Source organism: Nymphaea colorata, chromosome 8 (genome assembly GCF_008831285.2).
Source record: "Nymphaea colorata isolate Beijing-Zhang1983 chromosome 8, ASM883128v2, whole genome shotgun sequence".
Taxonomy (NCBI): Eukaryota; Viridiplantae; Streptophyta; class Magnoliopsida; order Nymphaeales; family Nymphaeaceae; genus Nymphaea; species Nymphaea colorata.
In genome coordinates, this window is record NC_045145.1 from 5,904,700 (window position 1) to 5,925,159 (window position 20,460).

General features: G+C 39.0%; 1 protein-coding gene across 6 annotated transcripts in view; it reads right to left on the bottom strand.

Moving 5' to 3' along the window:
• The window catches only part of LOC116258640 (uncharacterized), a 35,549-nt gene extending 19,107 nt beyond the window's left edge, over window positions 1–16,442 (bottom strand). Inside the window, exons 1-3 of one of the 6 annotated variants that reach the window (XM_050079053.1) lie at window positions 16,158–16,442; window positions 15,955–16,063; window positions 6,623–8,054 (exon numbers count right to left, since the gene is read on the bottom strand). In XM_050079053.1, the coding sequence (XP_049935010.1) occupies window positions 7,614–8,054; window positions 15,955–16,063; window positions 16,158–16,252 (645 nt within the window). In that variant the 5' untranslated portion in view covers window positions 16,253–16,442 and the 3' untranslated portion in view covers window positions 6,623–7,613. Of the gene's footprint in view, window positions 1–6,622; window positions 8,055–15,954; window positions 16,064–16,157 lie in introns of those variants that run through there. The other 5 variants (XM_050079054.1, XM_031635904.2, XM_031635905.2 and 2 more) reach the window with 5 other exon arrangements.
• Window positions 16,443–20,460: the final 4,018 nt, after the last annotated feature.

The window sequence follows — 20,460 nt, forward strand, 5'->3', positions numbered from 1 at the left end:
TCCATTTATGTTTGATTGACACTGTCTTGTTTGTCAAGAATACTGTTGTAGGTATGATGATCTTTCTACTAATGTTGATGACACGATCATTACAGGTAGAGACAAAGAAGCAATTAAAAAATGTAAGAACCTACTGCAAAAAACTTTTGAAATGAAATATTTGGGTTTCCTAGGGTACTTTTTGGGAATTGAGGTTGCATATTCCACTAGAGGCTTCACAAACTAAGTTTGCTGCAGAGGTTATTGCTAAGTCAAATATAACAAACGATAAAATCACGGAAACTCCTGAAGCAGTAGGAAGCATAATGAAGATTGATGATCGAGTTCCTCTTACCAATCTTACTCCCTACCGACAGCTTACGGGATCTTTAATGTATCTTAGTATCACTCGTCCTGATATTGCTCATGTGGTTCATCCAGTAAGTCAATTTCAACAAGCACCATCAACCGTCCATATAGAGCTATTCTTCGTATCATTAGATAAATCAAATGGACAATAAATAAGGGAGTATTATGGCTTCTTCTTCCTCTCTAAACTTGATTGCTTATATTGATGTTGATTGGAAAGGAGATCCAAATGACAGACACTCAAACTACTGGATTTTATGTTTTTTTAGGAGAAACACTCAACTCATGGAAGTAAAAAAAACAACAGAAAGTCTCTTTTTTCTACCGAAGCTGAATATCGAGACATGGCCTCCACAACCATGGAAATTGTCTGGCTTCGTCAAATGCAAATTGATATGGGAACCAAAATAGAAGAACCTACTGATATGTGTTGCGACAACAAAAGTTTTGTCTACATTTCCAAGAACCATACATTCTATGAATGAACTAAGCATATAACGTGATGGTCAAACTCTCAAAGAAGGAATGGGTTGTTACTATGTTCGTGAAGAATTTTTGAAAAAAACTATCAAGTTTTCATATGTTTTCTCAAAATTCCAGCTGGCTGATTTCTTCACTAAGCCTCTATGTTCTTCCAAGCTTAACTTTCTTTTAGACAAACTTTTAGTGATAGCACCGTAAGTTTGAGGGAGGATGTTTAGAAATGGGGTACATGTATGCATATATTTCCTATGTTTATGTGTGCACATTACATATATAAATATAGGATGATATATGCATTAATATTATTGTTGATAATGTATTATTGATAGGTCGTCTTTTTAGATTTTTAATTTTGTTTTTGTTTTTGTTTTTTTTTTTTTATCCTTGCTCTAGCTGTTGGCTAGTCCCACTGGCTCTTTTATGAGCCATTGGAATTAGTCCAACGGTTAGTGCTCTCTAGCCTTTTGGCTCTTCTCTTGTATAAATATCTCAATATTCCTTGTACAAAGTAAGTTGCTATGAACAGCAGTTTTCTAGTTATTGAATAAAGAATTCTTATCCTTCCACTTGACCTTAGTGCCTATTTCTGCTACATATTCATTTAGTGACTGTTGCACTCACATTTTCAGCAATCCTCATTGGAGGGTGCCATTTCCACGTCTCACGCACTCATGAGCAGCATGTGGTAAGGGAAGGCCAGCACACTCTTGGGATTAGGCCTCCTCAAAGATTTATTTCTTATGAGTCTTTTTCTCCCAAATACTGAGCTTGTCTTATGGCACATCATTCTTTTTATGAACCATCTTCTTACCTTGAGGCTAAGGAAGATCCTAATTGGATTGAAGCCATGAATCGTGAGCTTAAAGCTCTCGAAAATAATGAGACTTGGGAAATTGTTTCTGTAACGTTTGACATTTTCAGGTGGGCCGGATCGGGTCCAGACCCGAACCCACTTGCGCGAAGGAACCCGATGCCTCATCTCCCTCGCCTTTCCTCTCGGTCTCCCTCTTCTTCGTCTGCGTGAAGGAGCCCGACGCCTCATCTCCCTGGCCTTTCCTCTCGGTCTCCCTCTTCTTCGTCTCTCGCTGGTTTGCACAACAGAGAGTAAGAGGCGGAAGGTGTGGCAGCGCCGACGACTGGGCCGGCAGAGGAAGGATGACGGCGGTGGTGCTCCGATAAGCCCTCTCTATCTCTCTGCCTCTTTCTTCTTCTTTCTCCTCCCTCTTCCTTCTTCTTCTCCTCCTCCCTCACATGCCCTCTCTCCCGTGCTATGCCCCTTCCTGCGCCTCTCCCACACTCCCTCGTCCCTTCTATCTCCTCCTCACCATTTCCCCCAAATCGCCCGCTTGATCTCCCCTCTCTACATGTCCCCGAACCCTCTCTTTCACTGTCTTCCTCACATGCGTTGTCTGTCTCCCACTCCCATCCACTCGTGTCCTCTCACTCTCACTCGTTTTCAGCCTCCCACACTACTGCCGTGGGTTTCTTCTAACGACAAACCCCTCTTTTGGCCTCTCTTTTACTAAATCTTATCTTATTTATTGTTGTGGATTGGATTGCAGTTTGGGGACACATCATTTTTTCCCTCATACCAACGAGTTGAAGGTTTGGGAGGTGACGACGACAGTTAATTTTGGTTGTTTGGGGGATCACTCGAACTCGTGAGGTGGCTGCCAGGAGGACTGCAGCAGCTAAGACTTTGAAATTAGGTGAGCAAGGCCTAATCGAGCTTAGATTGTTGTATATTTTCTGTTGGAGCACGTATAATTATTGTTATTGTTTGAACATGTTAGAATTAAGAATTGATGATTTAGAATGCATATTAGCAATGTTGCTATTTTGGGAGAAGATTATGACTATGTTGAGTAAGACAAGCGCCCACGTGTATGTTTATCTCTTTAGCATTATAAGTTGATTTTCGAAGCAATTGGGGAAACATGGTAGAAATTATTGTGGTGTGGAGAAGATTTAGAATCATGGTAGCGAACTCGCGAAGTATGTTTTTGTTGAGGTGCACGTACGTTGTTGTTGGGGTATTGTAGGTATGTTAGGTTAACGCCTCAACTAAGGAAGCAAGGGAGAAATGGATTAGTGATCGGTTCAAATCGAAAGCGCGAATCTTAAACCATTTGGTGATAACCTCTAGGGCTAAGAAGAGGCCTATTGGAGGGCTTTGTAGGTCAACACTACTCGTCAACACCCTCTTGAAGCGATGACATGTGCCTCAATGATTTTGTTTTATATTTGTATGGCTTGCGAAACTAAACTAGTAGAGAATTAACCACTTGTGTATGTTTGTAGGTACACCGTACACCGGGCACGTCCAGTAGACCTTGAGCAACTAGACATGAAGTTCGAGGCGTTTTGGAGTGTTTTGTGGACGCGCGACAGGTATGGCGGCATTCCAGGCAAATCTCTGCCCTAGGGCCAATTTGTGATTGTGTGTTTTCGGGATCATGGGATCCTATGATTTTGATGTAATTGAACGATTGTTTTCTGAGTGAATGTATGTATGCATGCGAATGATGTGCCATGTGATAAGTTTTGTTTTGGAAAGCTATTAGAAGCTTGTTTTGAAAATTGTTACGCATTTGCATATACATGCTAGAATTGGGAACTGCTTAGGACAGATGAAGTGGGGTATCGAGTCGAGTGTCTCCTCGACCCCGATTGTGCATTAGAGAGCATCATAGAATGATAATTGCATAGGACAGCTACGAGCCATGACATATCAAGACTACTCTCCGGGATTTGGCTAAGTTTTGAAAGACGTGATTGATGTGTTTGATAAGATGTGAATTTTTATGAATGTGAATGTGGTGATTTGTTGCATATGTATTGCCGTGGGCAATGATGCAATTGAATGAGATTGGAGGGTAGATGTACCCATATTGTTATGACGGCTAGCTAAGACTGTTCATGTTATGTGTAGCCCTCCTCGTGTGGAGGCAATTGGAGGTGTGGGTGCACTCGTGAAGTGAACCAACCTCATGAGCTAGCCAGTCATTTTGTGAATGTACAATTAGAATGATAAAAATGAAAGCACAAGAGATGAGAGGCTAGTGGGTTGTGGCTATGTGTTTGGAAGTTGTCCCGCCTTCGCCACTGGTCTCTCCTGTTCAGAGCACAAACGGTGCAAGGCCCCAGGCCCAGGGTACTGTTGTGTGATGTGTTTGGAGCTCCCGCCTTTCCAACTTGGGTGTCCTAAGAAAGGCTGAGTATCTCTCCTTGGAATTCACACACTCATGGATGAGTGCTCTACCGCTACAGCGGGAATGGATCCATACTGTTATGGGCCACCACAGGGGTTGTCTCTTGACTATAGGCCGTCCGCGGTGTGCACGTGCCTGTGTTTGCACCCACAGAAACTGTCAATTCACTGAAGCTAATGAAAATGAAAGTATATGAATGAAATGTATGTGAATGATGTGCATGTGAATGAAATGAATGAGAATGATATGTTTATGCATGTCTTGCATGTGAACTGAAATTGTGTTATCGTGGCCATTGAGTGGCCTTTACATGTCGTGGTCTATGTGAGGGGCCTTCTTGGCAAATGATGTGACTATGCCCTGCCACGACATGATGATAATTTGCATTTATAATTGTGATTATCTCATATTTGAGCCCTACCTAAGAGGGTTAGAAGTTTTCCTGGCTTGTTGCCATACTGCGAAGGCTAAGCCTTCAATTGTCTCCTTTTTTAGGTTTTGGTGGACCAGGAGCAGCAGGTTGATCAGATGGCTTCACTCACATCCTACTAGGGAGGTTTTGGGTCCTTTGTAGTGTCGGTGCGTTTTATTTTGATTTTATTGATGTCTTGTTTTTGTTAGGCATCAATTATGTGGTTTGGGGCATTTTTGTCATATACAGATGTAATTGTGTATGAACTGAAATTGTTATATAAATGAAAGTTTGCCCTATTGTTTCGAATGGTATAGCTCCCTCTTTTTTGAATTGTTGTGTCGTCGCACTTCAATGCTTTATGTTTAAAAAAAAAAAAATTATTTGAGGGTCAAAAGGTTGGGGAGTGATGGTTTCTCTACCAATAGGGAAAAAGACTATTGGTTGTAGATGGATCTATAAAATCAAAACTAGAAGTGATAGAACATTAAAAAGATATAAGGCCACACTTGTTGTCAAGGGATATGCTCAAGAATATGAGATTGATTATGAAAAAACCTTTGCTCCTGTTGCTCGCATGACTTCTGTTAGAACTCTCATTGTCGTTGCTTTTGTTAAATTTAAGTTTTTTGAATCTTCAATGATATAAACTATGCATTTTGTCATTATGGAACTTGATTGTTGACTGTTAAATGTTTAATATATACATTTATGATATATATAATAGTTGGTTTTCACACATTTTGAACATGTATATTAAGTTATATAAGACATTTAGATATATTATATAACATGGATTTATATAATATTTGTATTAGACAGTTAGAAAAATCAGTAGGTGCACCTAGGATCTTGGTGCAGCTTGTCGCCTAGGCTGCAATGACGACTTTGACAACATAGCATACTGCTAGTCACACCCTTACTTATATAACATAGCTAAGTTGAGTGTCAATGGTTTCCTTACGTGTAGTTCCTTAGCTAGTACCAACGAAGATCTGGCAAAGGATTACTGTTTCAGCTTCAAATGGTGTCGTCCTCGTAGATGAGTGTGAACTTGTGTGATAGGCAATAGTCCATGGCAAATAAGTTGCCCATAGCTTAGGTTGTTGGACTGGAAAGTGGAAAGCAATGGAGATGTCTCCAAGCTCTTAATCACAATCTCCATTTGTCCATCCATTTGTGGGGGTATGCGGTGCTCATTTGTATTTTAGAACCTATGTCACATGGGTGCAAGTACGGTACAGGTACGGGTACGGTATGGGTTCCGACACGGCAATTTTGAAAATTATGGGTACACGGGTACGACAAATTTTATATTCTCAAAAATGACCATAATGAAAAAAAAACTTAATAATTCACTCTTATAATCTCATAAGAAAGTCTCAAACAAAACATTGTTTATCATAAGAACACCATTATTATCAAACAGGAACTTGTAGTAGGTTGAGAGACTCCTTGTCCTTTGTTCGCCATACTACATTAGAAATAATAAAAAGATGCAAAACGAAAAACATATAATGAACAAAAAAAGGAAGGAATAAAAAATGAGAATATGCCAATAATTTACCAAACAAAGAAATAACGAAATTGACCAAGATCTTTTGTGACAAAGTGTTTCTGTAGAAACTCATTTGTCTGAGCTATCTCTTGAGCACTTTCTCTAGTGAGGACAATATCATCAATATATACAATCAATATCACTATACCAGAAGTCCCTCTCTTGATAAATAACGAGTGATCAAGCTGAGATCTTTGAAATCCACATTTAGAGACAACCTCACTTAGCTTATGGAACCATGCACGGGAACTTTGTTTAAGTCCATAGATAGTCTTTTTGAGTTTGCATACCTTGGAACACTCCCCCTGTCGTTCAAAACCAGGTGATTGTTGCATATAGACTGTTTCAGAGATATCACCATATAGAAATGCATTTTTCACATCAAGCTGAAAAAGAGACCAATCTTGCTGGACTACGAGAGATATAACTAGGCGAATAGTATCTAGCCGTGCCACAGACGAAAACGTCTCGAAGAAGTCTACCTCATAAGTCTATGTATAGCCTTTAGCAACAAGACGAGCTTTGAATCGCTCTACGGACCCATCAGAATGATATTTAATGGTGAATGCCCATTTAGAGCCAACAACATCACAATTCATCGGTGGGTCCACCAAGTCCCAAGTCTCCCTAGAAAGAAGAGCATCCATTTCCTCCTACATAGCATGCTTCCATCGTGAATCTAATAATGCTTGGTGGTGAGAGATTAGAATAGTGTGACTAGCCATAGCTCGATCAAACTGCACCAAAATTGTGCTCAAATGGTCCATAGAAACCGAGTTAGAAATCGGATGCCTTGTGCACTGTCGTTGGCCCTTGTGAATAGCAATAGGTAGATCATCTACAGAATAGTCATCATTCCTTCCTGAGTTAGTCTTATCATAAGAACTTACCTCATGAGAAGATTCTGGTGGGCGGTTTGAAGAGGGACCTTGACGCTGAGTATAGACTAGTGGAGGATCAAGAAAACGATCACCTAACAGTGGCTAAGAGGACGGGATAGACTCAAGTGATACCGAGGGAATAGGAAGAGGAACAGACACGGGAAGCTCAGACACAGTGGTACTTGGAGCGAAAAAATAAGGACGAAACTCAAAGAATGTAACGTCCGCACTGACAATCTCTTTCTTGTTATGGGGATCAAAGCAACGATAGCCTTTTTGATTGGCAGAATATCCAATGAACACACATTTGACAGCTTGGGCAGCAAGTTTGTTTTTGTTTGGGCTCAAGATATGTGCAAAGCAAGTGCATCCAAATACTTTGGGAGGTATATGAAATAATGGTCGATCCGGATATAGTATTTGAATGGGGATGCGTTCTTGAATGGCAAACGAGGGCAATCTATTGGTGAGGTAGCAAGCGGTAAGAATGGCATCACCCCAAAAGTAGGCAGGCATATGAGTATGCAACATGAGGGTGCGGACCACATTTAGAAGCTGTCGATGTTTGCGTTCAGCAACACCATTTTGTTGGGATGTGTGGGGACATGTATATTATGGTCGAATCCCATGATTGGCATAAAATTGAAGTAGAACTGAAGATTTAAATTCAAGAGCATTATCAGTAAGAATATTTTTTACAGTAACACCAAACTGAGTTTTTATATCATTGACAAATTTTTGAAGGATACAAATGACTTTAGACCTGTCCCGTAACAAAAATACCCAATTGACTCTAGTGAAATCATCAACCAGAACAAAGTAATATCAGAAGCGTGAACGAAAGAAAACTTTACTTGGAACCAAACATCAACATAAAAAAGATCAAACGGACTTTGACTCGATGGACTCTGACTCGAAGGGAAACTACTACGTGTATGCTTGCCTAAATGGCATGCATCACATAAGAAAGACTTTGATGCAGAAATATCTGAAAAGATGCGACGAAACTTGGACACGGATGGATGACCCAGTCTGAGATGCCACTGCAAAGGAGAAGGCTTCGATGTGAAAGAGGATGCAGCAACATCTACAGGGACAGAAAGGAAATAAAGCCCCTCGTGTTCATGGCCACCGCCAATCATCTTCCCAGTTTGTAAGTCCTGAAAAGAACATGAACCAGGATAAAAAATGACTCTGCATTATAAATCTCTAGCCACTTACTTAACAGATAGCAGGTTAACAGAAAATTAAGGAGCATATAGCACAATGTGTAATGGTGCCAAAAGGTGTGAGGTAGATATCACCGCTGCCCAAGATAGGGGACAACTTTCCATCAGCCAACCTGACGTGTTGTGGTGTAGTGAACCTGGTGAATGATAAAAACATCTGTGGCTGATTACAACAATACATGGATGCTCCTAAGTCAATCATCCATATCATACCTGGGTCACTGATAGGGGCACCAATAGAGAAAGTCGAATCTATTGCAGTTGTGTTGGTCGAAGCAGGAGCTAGAACCAGCTCATATTCTTCCTTGCTTAAGTTGAGTGAATACGATGGAGAACAGGTAGGAGACTCAACCATAGAAGCTGTAGCCTGTGAGGAAGTTGCAGTAGAAGAAGAAGACCCTTTTCCTGTACTCGTTCTCCCTCCACCACGTCCTAGTGGACGTGGCAGAACGAAGATGAGGATGCTTGTCCCAACATCGGTCCTCTAGATGCCCTAATTTACCACAATAAGAGCACTAAAATCTCCCACGTCCTGCACCACGTCACCTATCTCCAACAAAAGAACTATGGCTATGTCCTCCTGACATCACAAGTGCAGAGACTGGGGTGTCATGCATAGGCTGAGTAAGAGTGACTGCAAGACGACTCAACCTATTATAAGTATCTGCTAAGTCTAGGAGGTCACTGCCTGTGAGAATTTGAGACTTCACCACAGAATACTCCGAAGATAACCCAGAAAGAAACTTTGCTACCATACCAGTTTCAAAATGTGATGCATAACAGTGCTTGCAAGGTGGGCGAAGAGCTTTTAACCGTTCATATGCAGCCGTCAATGTAGCAAAATATTGTGGCAGTTCTTGATCTCCTTGCCGTATGTTACAAAGCTCCTCTTCTAATTGTAAAATTTTAATAACATTAGTAGCATGAGAATACGTCTTCTTCAGGAAAGACCACATATCTTTAGCTTTGGTGTAGTATGCAATTGTTGGGACTCTACATCGTTCATAATCCATGCCACTACAATGTTATTATCTTCATCTCACGCAGCATATTTCCCTTTTTTCTCAAGGGGTTCATCTTCAATAATACATTTCTATCTATGACCAGCCATAGACATCATAAATACCCTGGACCAGATTTCATAATTCGAACCATCAAGTTTGATTGTGGTTCCATACGAAAAGGAGTTACCAGTCATCTTATATTCATTAGAACTTTCTGACCTACTACCGTCAGCCATAATAGGAAACAGAAAAAAACTGACACACGATAGTAAGGATGCAACAGTCAAATACCGAAGAGAAATATATTTCTACTATCCTCAAAGATCATACAGGTATCACATGATAGATAGCAAAACAAATCTATAATCACAGGAACTGCCCACATCTAAACAGTATAACAGAGAGTAGCATGATGGATAGCAAAACAAATTTGTAATCATAGGAACTGCCCACGTCTGAACAGCATAACAGAAAGTAGAAGATAGATTACAGAATATTTTTTTTTGTTAGATTACAGAATATTTTTTTTGTCATTTTTGGTCGACTGCTATTGATTTCCAGTTTCTGCTGCTATCTGTCAACTGTTTACACCGTCAGAAACTGAAACAGCTGCTGTTTTCAGTTTCCTCACACACTGTCAACACAAATTCTGCTTTCTGCCGAGTGCCGACTATTTACACCTTCAGAAAACTGAAACTGTTGTTGTTTTCAATCTCCTCACACACCATCGGCAGAACATCATCCACTCCAAAAAAAAATCCACGTTCATCACGCCTCAAACATCATAAAAAAACAGATCTGCTCCACACAATCTGTTTTTCCTCATATCAAACAGCAGCCACTAGATCCACTTAAGGATCTGATCATGCCTTCCACATAGGCGTGATCGGTCCTTCTCCGCGCAGCACACCCAAACTTTATTTCTTTACCGCCTCCCTATTGGTGGGTAAGAAGAAATAAAGATGGGCGACGAGAAGAGGAAAGAGAAAGAAGCCGCCGGAGGAAAAAGCCGCCGGAGGAAAAAGTCGCCGGAGAAGGAGAAGGAGTCACCGGAAAACTTGACTGTCGCCGGCAGTGGAGGCTCTGATACCACATCGTAATCAGAGAGAGAGAGTCGTTTTTGTTATTGATCACGTAACCCTAATCTTAGGTTAAAAGAGATTAGGGTAAAGACTACATATTTACAATTTTAGTCCACTAAAATATAAGAAAACAATAAGTAGTCCCTAGTCCACTTTCTAATATTACAGAAAGCCTCAAATTGACTCTAAAAAGAACTTTAACACACACACACACACACACACACACACATATATATATATATATATATATATATATATATATATATATATATATATATATATATATATATATATATTCGTAGTATACATATAATTATATGGTTGTTTCTTAGCTTACTTATTCCTTTTTCAACTTTTATTACTGTAAATAAAGAAAGAGAGGGAGAGAGAGAAGAAAAAACAAAGAAGGAAAACAATTTTTAAAGGGAAAAACATAAGGTGCAGTTGGGGTGCGAGTCGGAGCCATACCCACACCCGCGTCGTGCAATCTTTTTGAAGAATCCGTGTCACATAGAGGGGAGCATGCCAAGCATTTCAATGAAGGTGGCATGTTCACCACTGTACTAGTAGTGACATGCTACATTGGGAAGTCCACCTGAACAGTCTATCATTTATTTTTCCCCCAAGAATTCCTCTTTCCAATGAATCTGCCACGTACTACCAGCGGGCAGCAAGGGTTTCAGCCATCCAAAAATAGGTTGATAACTTGATATGGTTCCATTTTTTATAATTTTTTACTTTTTTTATCAATCAGTAATGTAGATGCTGTCTGATTTTTGTTGGAATAAGCTTTGTGAAGACTTAAGCATAGGCTCTGTAGTTTGTACTTTGTAACTTTGTGCTAAATCTATATTATGCTGATTGTGGAAATTTTCTTCCTATACTTGCATTTCAGTTGCTCAGTATGTTCATTTTCTTGTACTGAATGTGAATTTCCTTTTGGATCTCCTTTGGAACCTTAGTAATTGTTGAAATTAGAAAGTTTATATTTAAGTTTGGTAGCTTTCTAGTTTTTAAAGAGTTAGAGTCTTCTTTAGTTATTTTATATATTTTTGTGTCTCTCGTATGTAAGGAGGTCAGTCGACTCCTAATGTCTCTTAAAATAGAGATTAGAGTTAGCAAAGGATATACAAAGCATTGTCACAAAAAACGCCGTTTTTTTATAAAAAACGCGTATTTTACGTTAAAAACGTCTTTACCGTATAAAACGGGAATAAAACGCGTTTTTTTCAAAAAAACGTTTAAAAATAAAAGACGCGTATAAAACGCGTTTTATACCCGTCTTTCACGTTTTTTAAGACATATGTTTTTAAAAGAAATGGCATGCATGTAATATTTGTAAAAGAATTGGTTTTTTGTAACTTGGATGCTCCTTTTAATGGCAAAAACGTCTTTTTAAAGGATGGCATACGTGTAATATTTGTAAACGAATTGGTTTTTTTTAACTTGGACGCTCCTTTTAATGGCAAAAATGTCTTTTTAAAGGATGGCACGCATGTAATATTTGTAAACGAATTGGTTTTTTTAAACTTGGATGCTCCTTTTAATGGCAAAAACGTCTTTTTAAAAGAGAAAGTGGCTTATTAACTTCCCGCCATCCTCTCCTTTTTCCGTTTTTGATTTTCTCATTTCCCGCCTCTCGCTGGAGTTCATTTGCGAGGGGAAGGGGAAGAATTTATTAACTTTAAACTTTATTTTCAATTTAAACTTTATTTTCAATTTTTAAGTTGGCAAATTGTTTCAGACATGTACCTAAAATTTGTTGCTTATCTAGCTATTTTCCAATGTTTTTTTAATTTCTCATTTATTTTATTTTTATATAATTGTTAGGATTTTTTTATTTATTTTTTAAAAATTTACCGTCTTTTTCCCGTTTTATTCCCGAGATTTTTTTCCTCGCCGTATTATACCCGTTTTTTTCCTTGCCGTATTATACCCATTAGCGTCTTATGTGACAATGATACAAAGTGATTCTTCCATCTCTCTCTCTCTCTCTCCCCCCCCCCTCTCTCTCTCTCTCTTTTCTCCATTGTGTTCAATGGTAATTCAAGCAAAAAAATAAAATCCTGAATTCTTATCTTGAGTTCTTCACGATAGCTTGCAGAGCCCGTGATTTTATTCTATCACTGTTAGTTTACTCACTGTTCATCAAATAGTTTTGAATCTTTGTAGTTTTGTAGTTTGTAAGTACAAAATGTGTGGAAGACACATGTTGGCCAGACGACTTGAGGAAGAATTATATAATATATAGTACATACTGCTCATATAAAGAAAATATAGGTCATTTTATAATCTTTTTATATTTAAAAAAGAAGTTATACATTGTTATTTCTTCGAAAAAAAAGTTAACATGACCCAGTCCGAGTTGACCCACGAGTCACAAGTCAAGAACAGCCGAGTCAAGTCCCAGTCACTGGGTTTTAAAACCTTGGTGCAGATCATACGGCTCAGAGAACAAAGAAAAGGAAATTTTGCTGGAAGAAAAAATGTTGTTTACATGGCACAAAACCACACTCTTGATGAACGCACTGATTAAGTCACACAAACATGCCAAAAATGGCAGCGCCCACATCTCGGAATCACTCCCAACACGTCATGGAACTCGGTTTGACCAAGTCAGATGTGGTCAGTCATACCCATTCTTTCTTTTTTTGTTTTTTCTACTTTTTTACTTCTCTTGCACTCGTTTTTTTTTTTTCTACTCTCTCCCTCTACATCTCTCGCACGGTAAGGGAGACCTTATTAAAGGACAATAAGCCTGACATCCTTTCTAAATGATGACCAAGCCTATCGTCCTCTAAAAGATGACCATGACAGGCCTGTCATCCTTTAAAGGACAACCATGGCAGGCTAGTGTATATATAGAGTAATACGTCCCTCTTCTCTGTTTATGTTTTTCTAAGCATATTTTAAAGAACAAAGATTTTATTTTTATGTATGTGGTTCCTTTATGCACTAATTGCGAGAAGAGGTTATAGGTTGCATAAATTTCTATCTCTTGAGCAATAATCTATTTGCCCTTGGGCTGTTTTTCGCCTGTTTGGCATAAGGTTTTAAAAAATGTATTCCATGTTTTCTGATTTAAACCTTATGGATTTGCCTATGTATATGTATATATATTTCAAGTAGCTAGATTATGTATATTGGACAAAAATGTATTTTTTTATTCACTATTTATTTGTCTTTCTTTGTTTTTTGTACTTTGATTATTTTTTGGTCAAATATAGTCTTTGATCAGAAAAAGACTAGCTGTTGGAGCTTGGCCAATGGCTAACTCAACTAATTTGTTAAAAATATGGAGGGATGTTTATCTTCTTCATGCTTTTCTAAGCTCAATTAGCTCTTGGTGCATATATAGAGGGATACTTCCCTCTATCTCTGTTTAGGCTCCTTTAGGCATATTTTTAAGAATAAAGAATTTATTTTTATGTCAATAGTGCTAAGTCACATGAGTACATGTGATCTGCCCAAGTAAGTGTGTCAGCACATGGGTAACAATGAAATGGGTACGTGGGTACGGTTGTACTTTAAAACTTAAAAATGTATATTTTCAAACTTAATTTTTGTTTTAATTTTAGATTTTTCCCTTCTTGTTTCATTTCCCTCCTACCTAGATTCTATATTTATTTTCCTCTCGTTTTTCTTTAATTTTGACAATTTTTTCAGATTATTATACATATAATGTATATATTTACATATACCCTCTGTTGTACCCCTATATTTAGATTTTCTAAAATCATCACACCTGTACGGCCATATGTGACATAGCAGTAGTGCCTTAGTGCACTTATTTTTAAAAGCCCTTATAAGCTTTAGAAGTTGATAGGGCTGCTTTTGGCCTGTATGATCTAAGGTTTTATAGAGTCCACATGGTATTCCATGCTTCCTGATTAAAACCCTATTGAGCCAAGCTGCCATCAACAACACCCCCTTTAGAGGCTAACAAGGAATGGTGAATCATGTGTGTTTTGAAGCAGAGGCAACATATCAAAGTGCTTGTCAATGGACGGCGGTGAAAACAAGGACAAAAATTGGAAAGAGGAAGACTCCCTGTATGGAACCTATCCAGACTGGTTTGTATGAGTGCAAGGCATCTTTTGAAATTTGGGGAGTATTAGCATTAATAGATCAGGTTGGATCTGGAAGGACATGTATAGGAACTGTGACTTTTATTAGGTGTACTGCCCTTACAAGAGGAAGGTCCAGATCATTGGGGATTGAGGACAATGTAACTTTTTTTCCTGTTTCTGCTTATTTACTACTGTTTATGTGCTAATTCTTAACCTAATCTAAAGGAGGCACCAATTTAAGTGTCTATTCTTAGTAATTGGCCCATAATAAATATTCCCAAGGCATGATATTATAATTTTAAAAAAAAAATGGAAAACAGAAAGTCCAAGAATTTTTTGTTGCCATATTACACACACACAATTGGATGTATATACATATATTTTTTAAGACATAAAAACAATCAAGTATAAAGATGAGCAACATGATATGGTCATTTAAACATCAAACACAGCTTTGTCTATAACATAATGACATCTTAGATGGAGGAAGCACGCAAGATGTATAAGTGAAATGAATTTAATGAATATTGAAATATTAGGTCTAAATCTGAAACAGAAGTTGTTAATAGTCTAATTTCACAAAATCGTTCTTCCGGTACATGTACTTCAGAATGAAGAGCAGAATCAGAAAAAAAAATTAACTGAAAACTGGACTTATCTCAGCCATGACTTTGAATTTAAACTTGACTACCTGGTTGCTAAAAGCCTGAAATCACTTTCTTCAAAGCAAGACAAGGAAGTTTTTTTTATGCTGACACCTACAGCACATGCAAAAAATGGTCCAACATGTGAAGCATCAGCATAAGATGATAAATTCTTATCTACAGAAGGGAGAATGCAATCTGACCTACGAGCTGCTTCACATATATAGGTAAAGGAATTTTTTTTTTTATGAAGGTACTATGGCATGGAAGTCCTTCAAGGAGGAAACTACACGTACCATAGAAACTGAAGTAAAACTGCTTTGAAGAACACTCCTTTCAGCTTTGGTGGCTCAGCACCACCTTTGATGGCTGATTGGTTATACTGCAATGTCCCAACATTCCGGGTATAGGGCCCTATAACATTGATCAAGACCCCGTAACTAGATATGTACGGTATTGCTTTATTGCTTGAGAGTAACTATAACAAACTTCCAGCGCTGAAGACTTCTTATCGCAATGCAGGATTGTATATCAGTACTTCACGAACATTTAGACTTCAACAATCCAGAAGTGGATCCAACAGACAAACAACTTCGCAACAGGTGATGTGAAACTGCGGATTTAGTATCAATCTTCTTAAAGAGTGTTCGGTTGCTTTACAATTACACACTTCATAGTACAGGTCGTCTCAGATTTATTGCTTGTAACAATGATCTGTCGTAAGAGGGAAAGGAAAGTCTCAAAGCCACATAGTAGTTGTTGATAATTCGTTTTGCGCCTCCCAACACATTATTCGGGAAAAGAGAGAGAAGGGGCAAAGGATGCAGCAGATGGTAGAAAAGGGGAAACCCCAAAGGACGTTTGCGCAATCAACCGTTGAGATTAACTAAACCCACACAACTCAAGTCGAAATCACCAAAGAGAAAATCCGAAATGGGAAAGAAGCAAAATAGAAAAAAAAAAAAAAAAAAAAAAAAAGAAACAAGGAAACAGGGACAGGGAGAGGGAACGACGTCCATCGAGGAACAGACCTTCTCGGAATAGTGACAGGCAACACAAGGACCAGACGGAAAGCACTCAAAGGTGGTGTTTCCTCTCAGCTCCTTAAAAGTCCGAAGCTGACGCCGACTTGTCGCGCTGCTGATACACAACGAAAGAGCCTTAAATCGCACCATAAAAGCGCAAGCGCGCACACCCACACGCACAGAGAGAGAGAGAGAGAGAGAACCTTTACCCTTGAGCAAGCATTGAGGATGAAGATGAAGATGATGGCGATAATGAAAGTATCAGAAGGAGAACAGATGCCGCGAGAGAGAAGGGAATTGCCATGACGGCTTTCTGAGTTTTCTTCCGTACTCCCCAAGCTCGCAGATTTAGATCACCACTTTTGGCTAGGTTTGCGTGGTCGGGGTATGGACCGGATACGGATTATATATCTGACTAAACTGCTAAAAAGTCGGATATTGAGATAAAGTGACATCTGATGAACAAATTGGATTGAATTCAGTTTCAAGACATGACGTCCGATGGCGGAGGCATTCGAACTCCATTTTTGTTGTAAACAAATATCCAATCAGACAGTTAAGGCCTATCCAGGGCCCGGGCCCGAAAACTAGCCCTTCATAAATATGTTTGAGCTCCTTTTTTATAAATTTTGACGGTCCTGTCTCCTGTGCCTAGTCCTGTCATCCCTCTCTAGTCTCTACACTCCTTCAAAGCTTTCTCATTTTCTTCCTCTTTCACGTAGAAGAAAAAAATAAACACAGACTATTCATTTCCATTCAATTTCGAATAGATGAATATTTCGTAAGTCGGATATGATAAAAGGTACTGTTGACTCAAACCCAATCTGTTGACATTCCAGTGTGTTGTGGCAGTTGGATCTTTTCACTATGTCAAAACTTATTAAGAAAGGCAGTTAAATGTAGTTAGTTTCTAGTATATAGTTGGCAAACTTATTAAGAGTGACTGTGTGTATGTTTAGCAAAGTTAGCAGTTGGATGGTTAATAAAGCAATAACTTAGGGGGAAGACAGCCTTTTTTTTTTGCTCTCCTTTTATTAGCAAGTTGGTGAATGCGAACACAATTACAAACTCAAAATAGGACAGAAACAACGTTGATACTATCACATATTCATTTACATTTCATAATTCACAAGATGATAAAATTCATTTCCCAGTAACACAAAACAAGATAAAGAACATTGTAATTAGTTGACAATCTCAGCTACCAAGGCACGTCCAAACTCATGAACCAGTAAATCGATGGTCTTAGTCTACTCAAACGACTTGCAAGTCAGTCAGTGAATTTGCCAACTATGTTATAGTTACTCATATCCCTATGAATTGGGTGCACAAATGGAATGTAACTAATGTAGGTTTGACATTCGACCCTTATGTGCATGAATACGTGATTGGGGTCTCTGTGGCTACTATGTGTCTTTTCAGTTGATATGACAACTCAATACAATGTCATAAACACATCACTAATAGGCGGGAAGAGGACCTTAATGTCCTCTGTCCTCCCCTTTCTCATGACAACCAACAAGTGAAATCCTCTAAGCCCTATAAAAACCCTCAAATGGAACCCTTGCTAAACCTTCATCACGAGAGCCCTCTAATCTTCACTAGGGACATTGATTTTTTGGTTTGTGAGTACTTCAAACAGTCCCATAGGCACCACCTTTTGGGTATTCTCTTTTGCATGTTGCCATTGTCTGCCTCGACTACCTGGGCTTGTGTCTTATTTGTTTCTAACTTAACTGCTCTCCTAATTTTGGTATGACCTTTTTCGGCATATAATCATTGTTTGGGCTTGGTATCTCTAAATTGTTCAAGGAATTTCATTAGATGGAGAACTTGGATGAACGAAAAGCCATTGGCTCCTACTAGACTAGTTTGGGATGGTCGGATTGTTTTATAGAGTTCACCAATAATAGCTGAAACTAAGGGAACGACACTAGAGAATTTATGAAACCAAACTAGCATAAAAATTCAGTACATGAAATTGAGTGTTTGAATACAAAATGGGTTTTCTAAAATTATTAAACCCACATTAAGAGGCAAAAATGCAGTGAACTCTGATGGGAGTAGTGAGGTGAGTTGTCCAATCCATAAATGCCATAAAAGTCAGTTGCAAGTGGAGCTAGATGATGGTGGGTTGGCCCAATTGGCTTGAGTCATGCTAGTGGGACACTCATTATTGTCATGCCATGTGGATCCCTTAGGGTAGATATTGAGTGGGCACTGGCTCCATGTTGCCAACCATGTTGTACTGTGCCTTGATTGTTAGTTGCATGTGTGGCAAGAGTCCATGCCTGAAGGATGTGTTTTCATGCACATTCCATGTGAGGATCAGCTAGTGGGGCAGCGTGTGACTCCTAGTTGGCAGTTGATAGGGGCGTAGGAAGCAGAGAGAGATAGGGAGAGAGAGAGTGGTAGAGGGCGGCACTCCAGTGGAGCTTTGTTAGCAAGGGTCAGTGGTGGGTGGCAGGTAGGTCACTGACAAAGGTGTAGGTTGTGGCACAATAGTGGCATGGTAAGCGAGAGAGAGATTCCCAAAAGGTGGGGGCAAGAGGCATTCAGGGATGGTGTGGTAGCAGCAATGGACTGGATGGTGACCCCAGGTAGTGTCAAGTGGCAGCTAGCAGCGGAGAAAGCGGTAGTGTTGGTGGTGGACGGTGCAACAACAAACTACTGGCAGAGCAACTGCAAGGGAGGCATAAAGTTGGGTGAGAGAGGGGGAGAGAGCAGGTAGGCTGGCCAGAAGAAGTACAGTGGCAGCAGCAATGGCGGAGCTACGACAAGCTACTTAGGGGGAGCTGGCCAGCAACGGGGTATGTGGGGTCTGTGGTAGTGTAGCATCCACCATTTAACCAAAGAGCTCATTGGAGCGGGGTGCAGGTTTCTAAAGAAGTGACTCCTCTCAGTTAGGGAGCTCTACCCATGGGTGGACCGAGGACCGACAACAATGATGAGAGTGTGTTAACCCTAAATTTTCACTTAGATCCCAATAGCAATTTCAAAATCTTGGAAAATGTTTTAGGCAAAATCAAAAGTAATGTGCTCGATGCCCACCAAACCCAAACCCTAAAGCAAAATCTAGGAACCTATTGCAATCTTAGTTCAAAGATTTAAGCTCTGAACCAACTTAGAGATATGAATCTCAATTCTATTCCCATATTGGATTTAAAATAAGATTTCAGATTCAAGCTTAGATCCATAATAAAGCTTCAAAACCTCAATTAGAGCTAAAATAAAGCTTTAGAAATCAATCTAGACCAAAGTGAAGGAGCTAGGTCCAAAGTCCAATTTCAACTCACTATTTGGATTTAAAATATTGATCCAGATTAAGTTTGAGAATAGTGAGATCCAGATTTTTTCTCATCCTAGCATACATCAATTTCTTTGTGAACTTTTCAAGAGCCTCAAGTTTCAAGCATTTGATGTACAAGTTTTTCAAATTTTTTACATTATTCAGTGGATACAAGTTTTTCACGTTCCCCCACCTAGGTGCATGCAAGTTTTCAATTTTGCATGTTAGTGCTCATACATTTCCAATTTCATGCAACAATGCATTTAAATTTTCCAATTTCACAGGTTTGCAACATGATTTCGTGCTTCAACACCATTTTTGTGCTTCGGCATACCTTTTCACACCTCAATGCACACAAGCATTACAATAACATGGATTGGTATAAGATTTTGCACTTTAACACCCTCAAGTAAATGTGCCTTGATATAAGATTTCACACTTCAGTGCATACAAGTAATGTACCAGCTTACACAAGTTATCAAACTTCTGTGTTCTGATATAAGATTTCTCACTTCGACATACACAAGCAAGCTTGCCATGACAAAAGACTTCACATTTCAGCGCACACTAGTAAACATGCCAGTGCATAAGTTTTTGTGCTTCAATGCATAAAAGTCCATGTGTTTTGGTGTAAAATTTTGCACTTTGGCAAACACAAGTAGGCACACTTTGATACAAGATTTAGTGCTTTGGTGTCCTCAAGTAAACACGCCTTGACATAAGGTCTTGTACTTCGGTGTGCACAAAAAACATACTAGTTCCCAAACTCTTGTGATCTGGTATAAGATTTCATGCTTTGGTGAACATAAAAAATGTGTTTTGGCATAAGATTTCACATTTTGATACACACAAGTACATGCACCTCAACACATGTTTTCGCGCTTCGTTTCACATTTTTGTGCTTTGGTGCATACAAGTGGATTTTGTTCCTATATCTGATCACCTTGACCTGAAAAGTAGGGATTTTTACAACTTTTTTGAGGATTGCCTCACATTTGAACAATTAGGTCATTTCTCAACTTTACAAGACCTCATGAGTTGTTAAAGTCAGCCAACTAAGGTTTCCCCAGTTTCAAGTCAGCTCACTCTAGTTTGATCAGCTCACTAAGACCATATATCTCCAATTCTAGGGTACCAATACCATGTCAATCTAAACCAAGCTGAACATAAGCTCTCCCCACTGCATATAGAGTATTTCTTTAGTTATCTTTAGTTCCAGAATC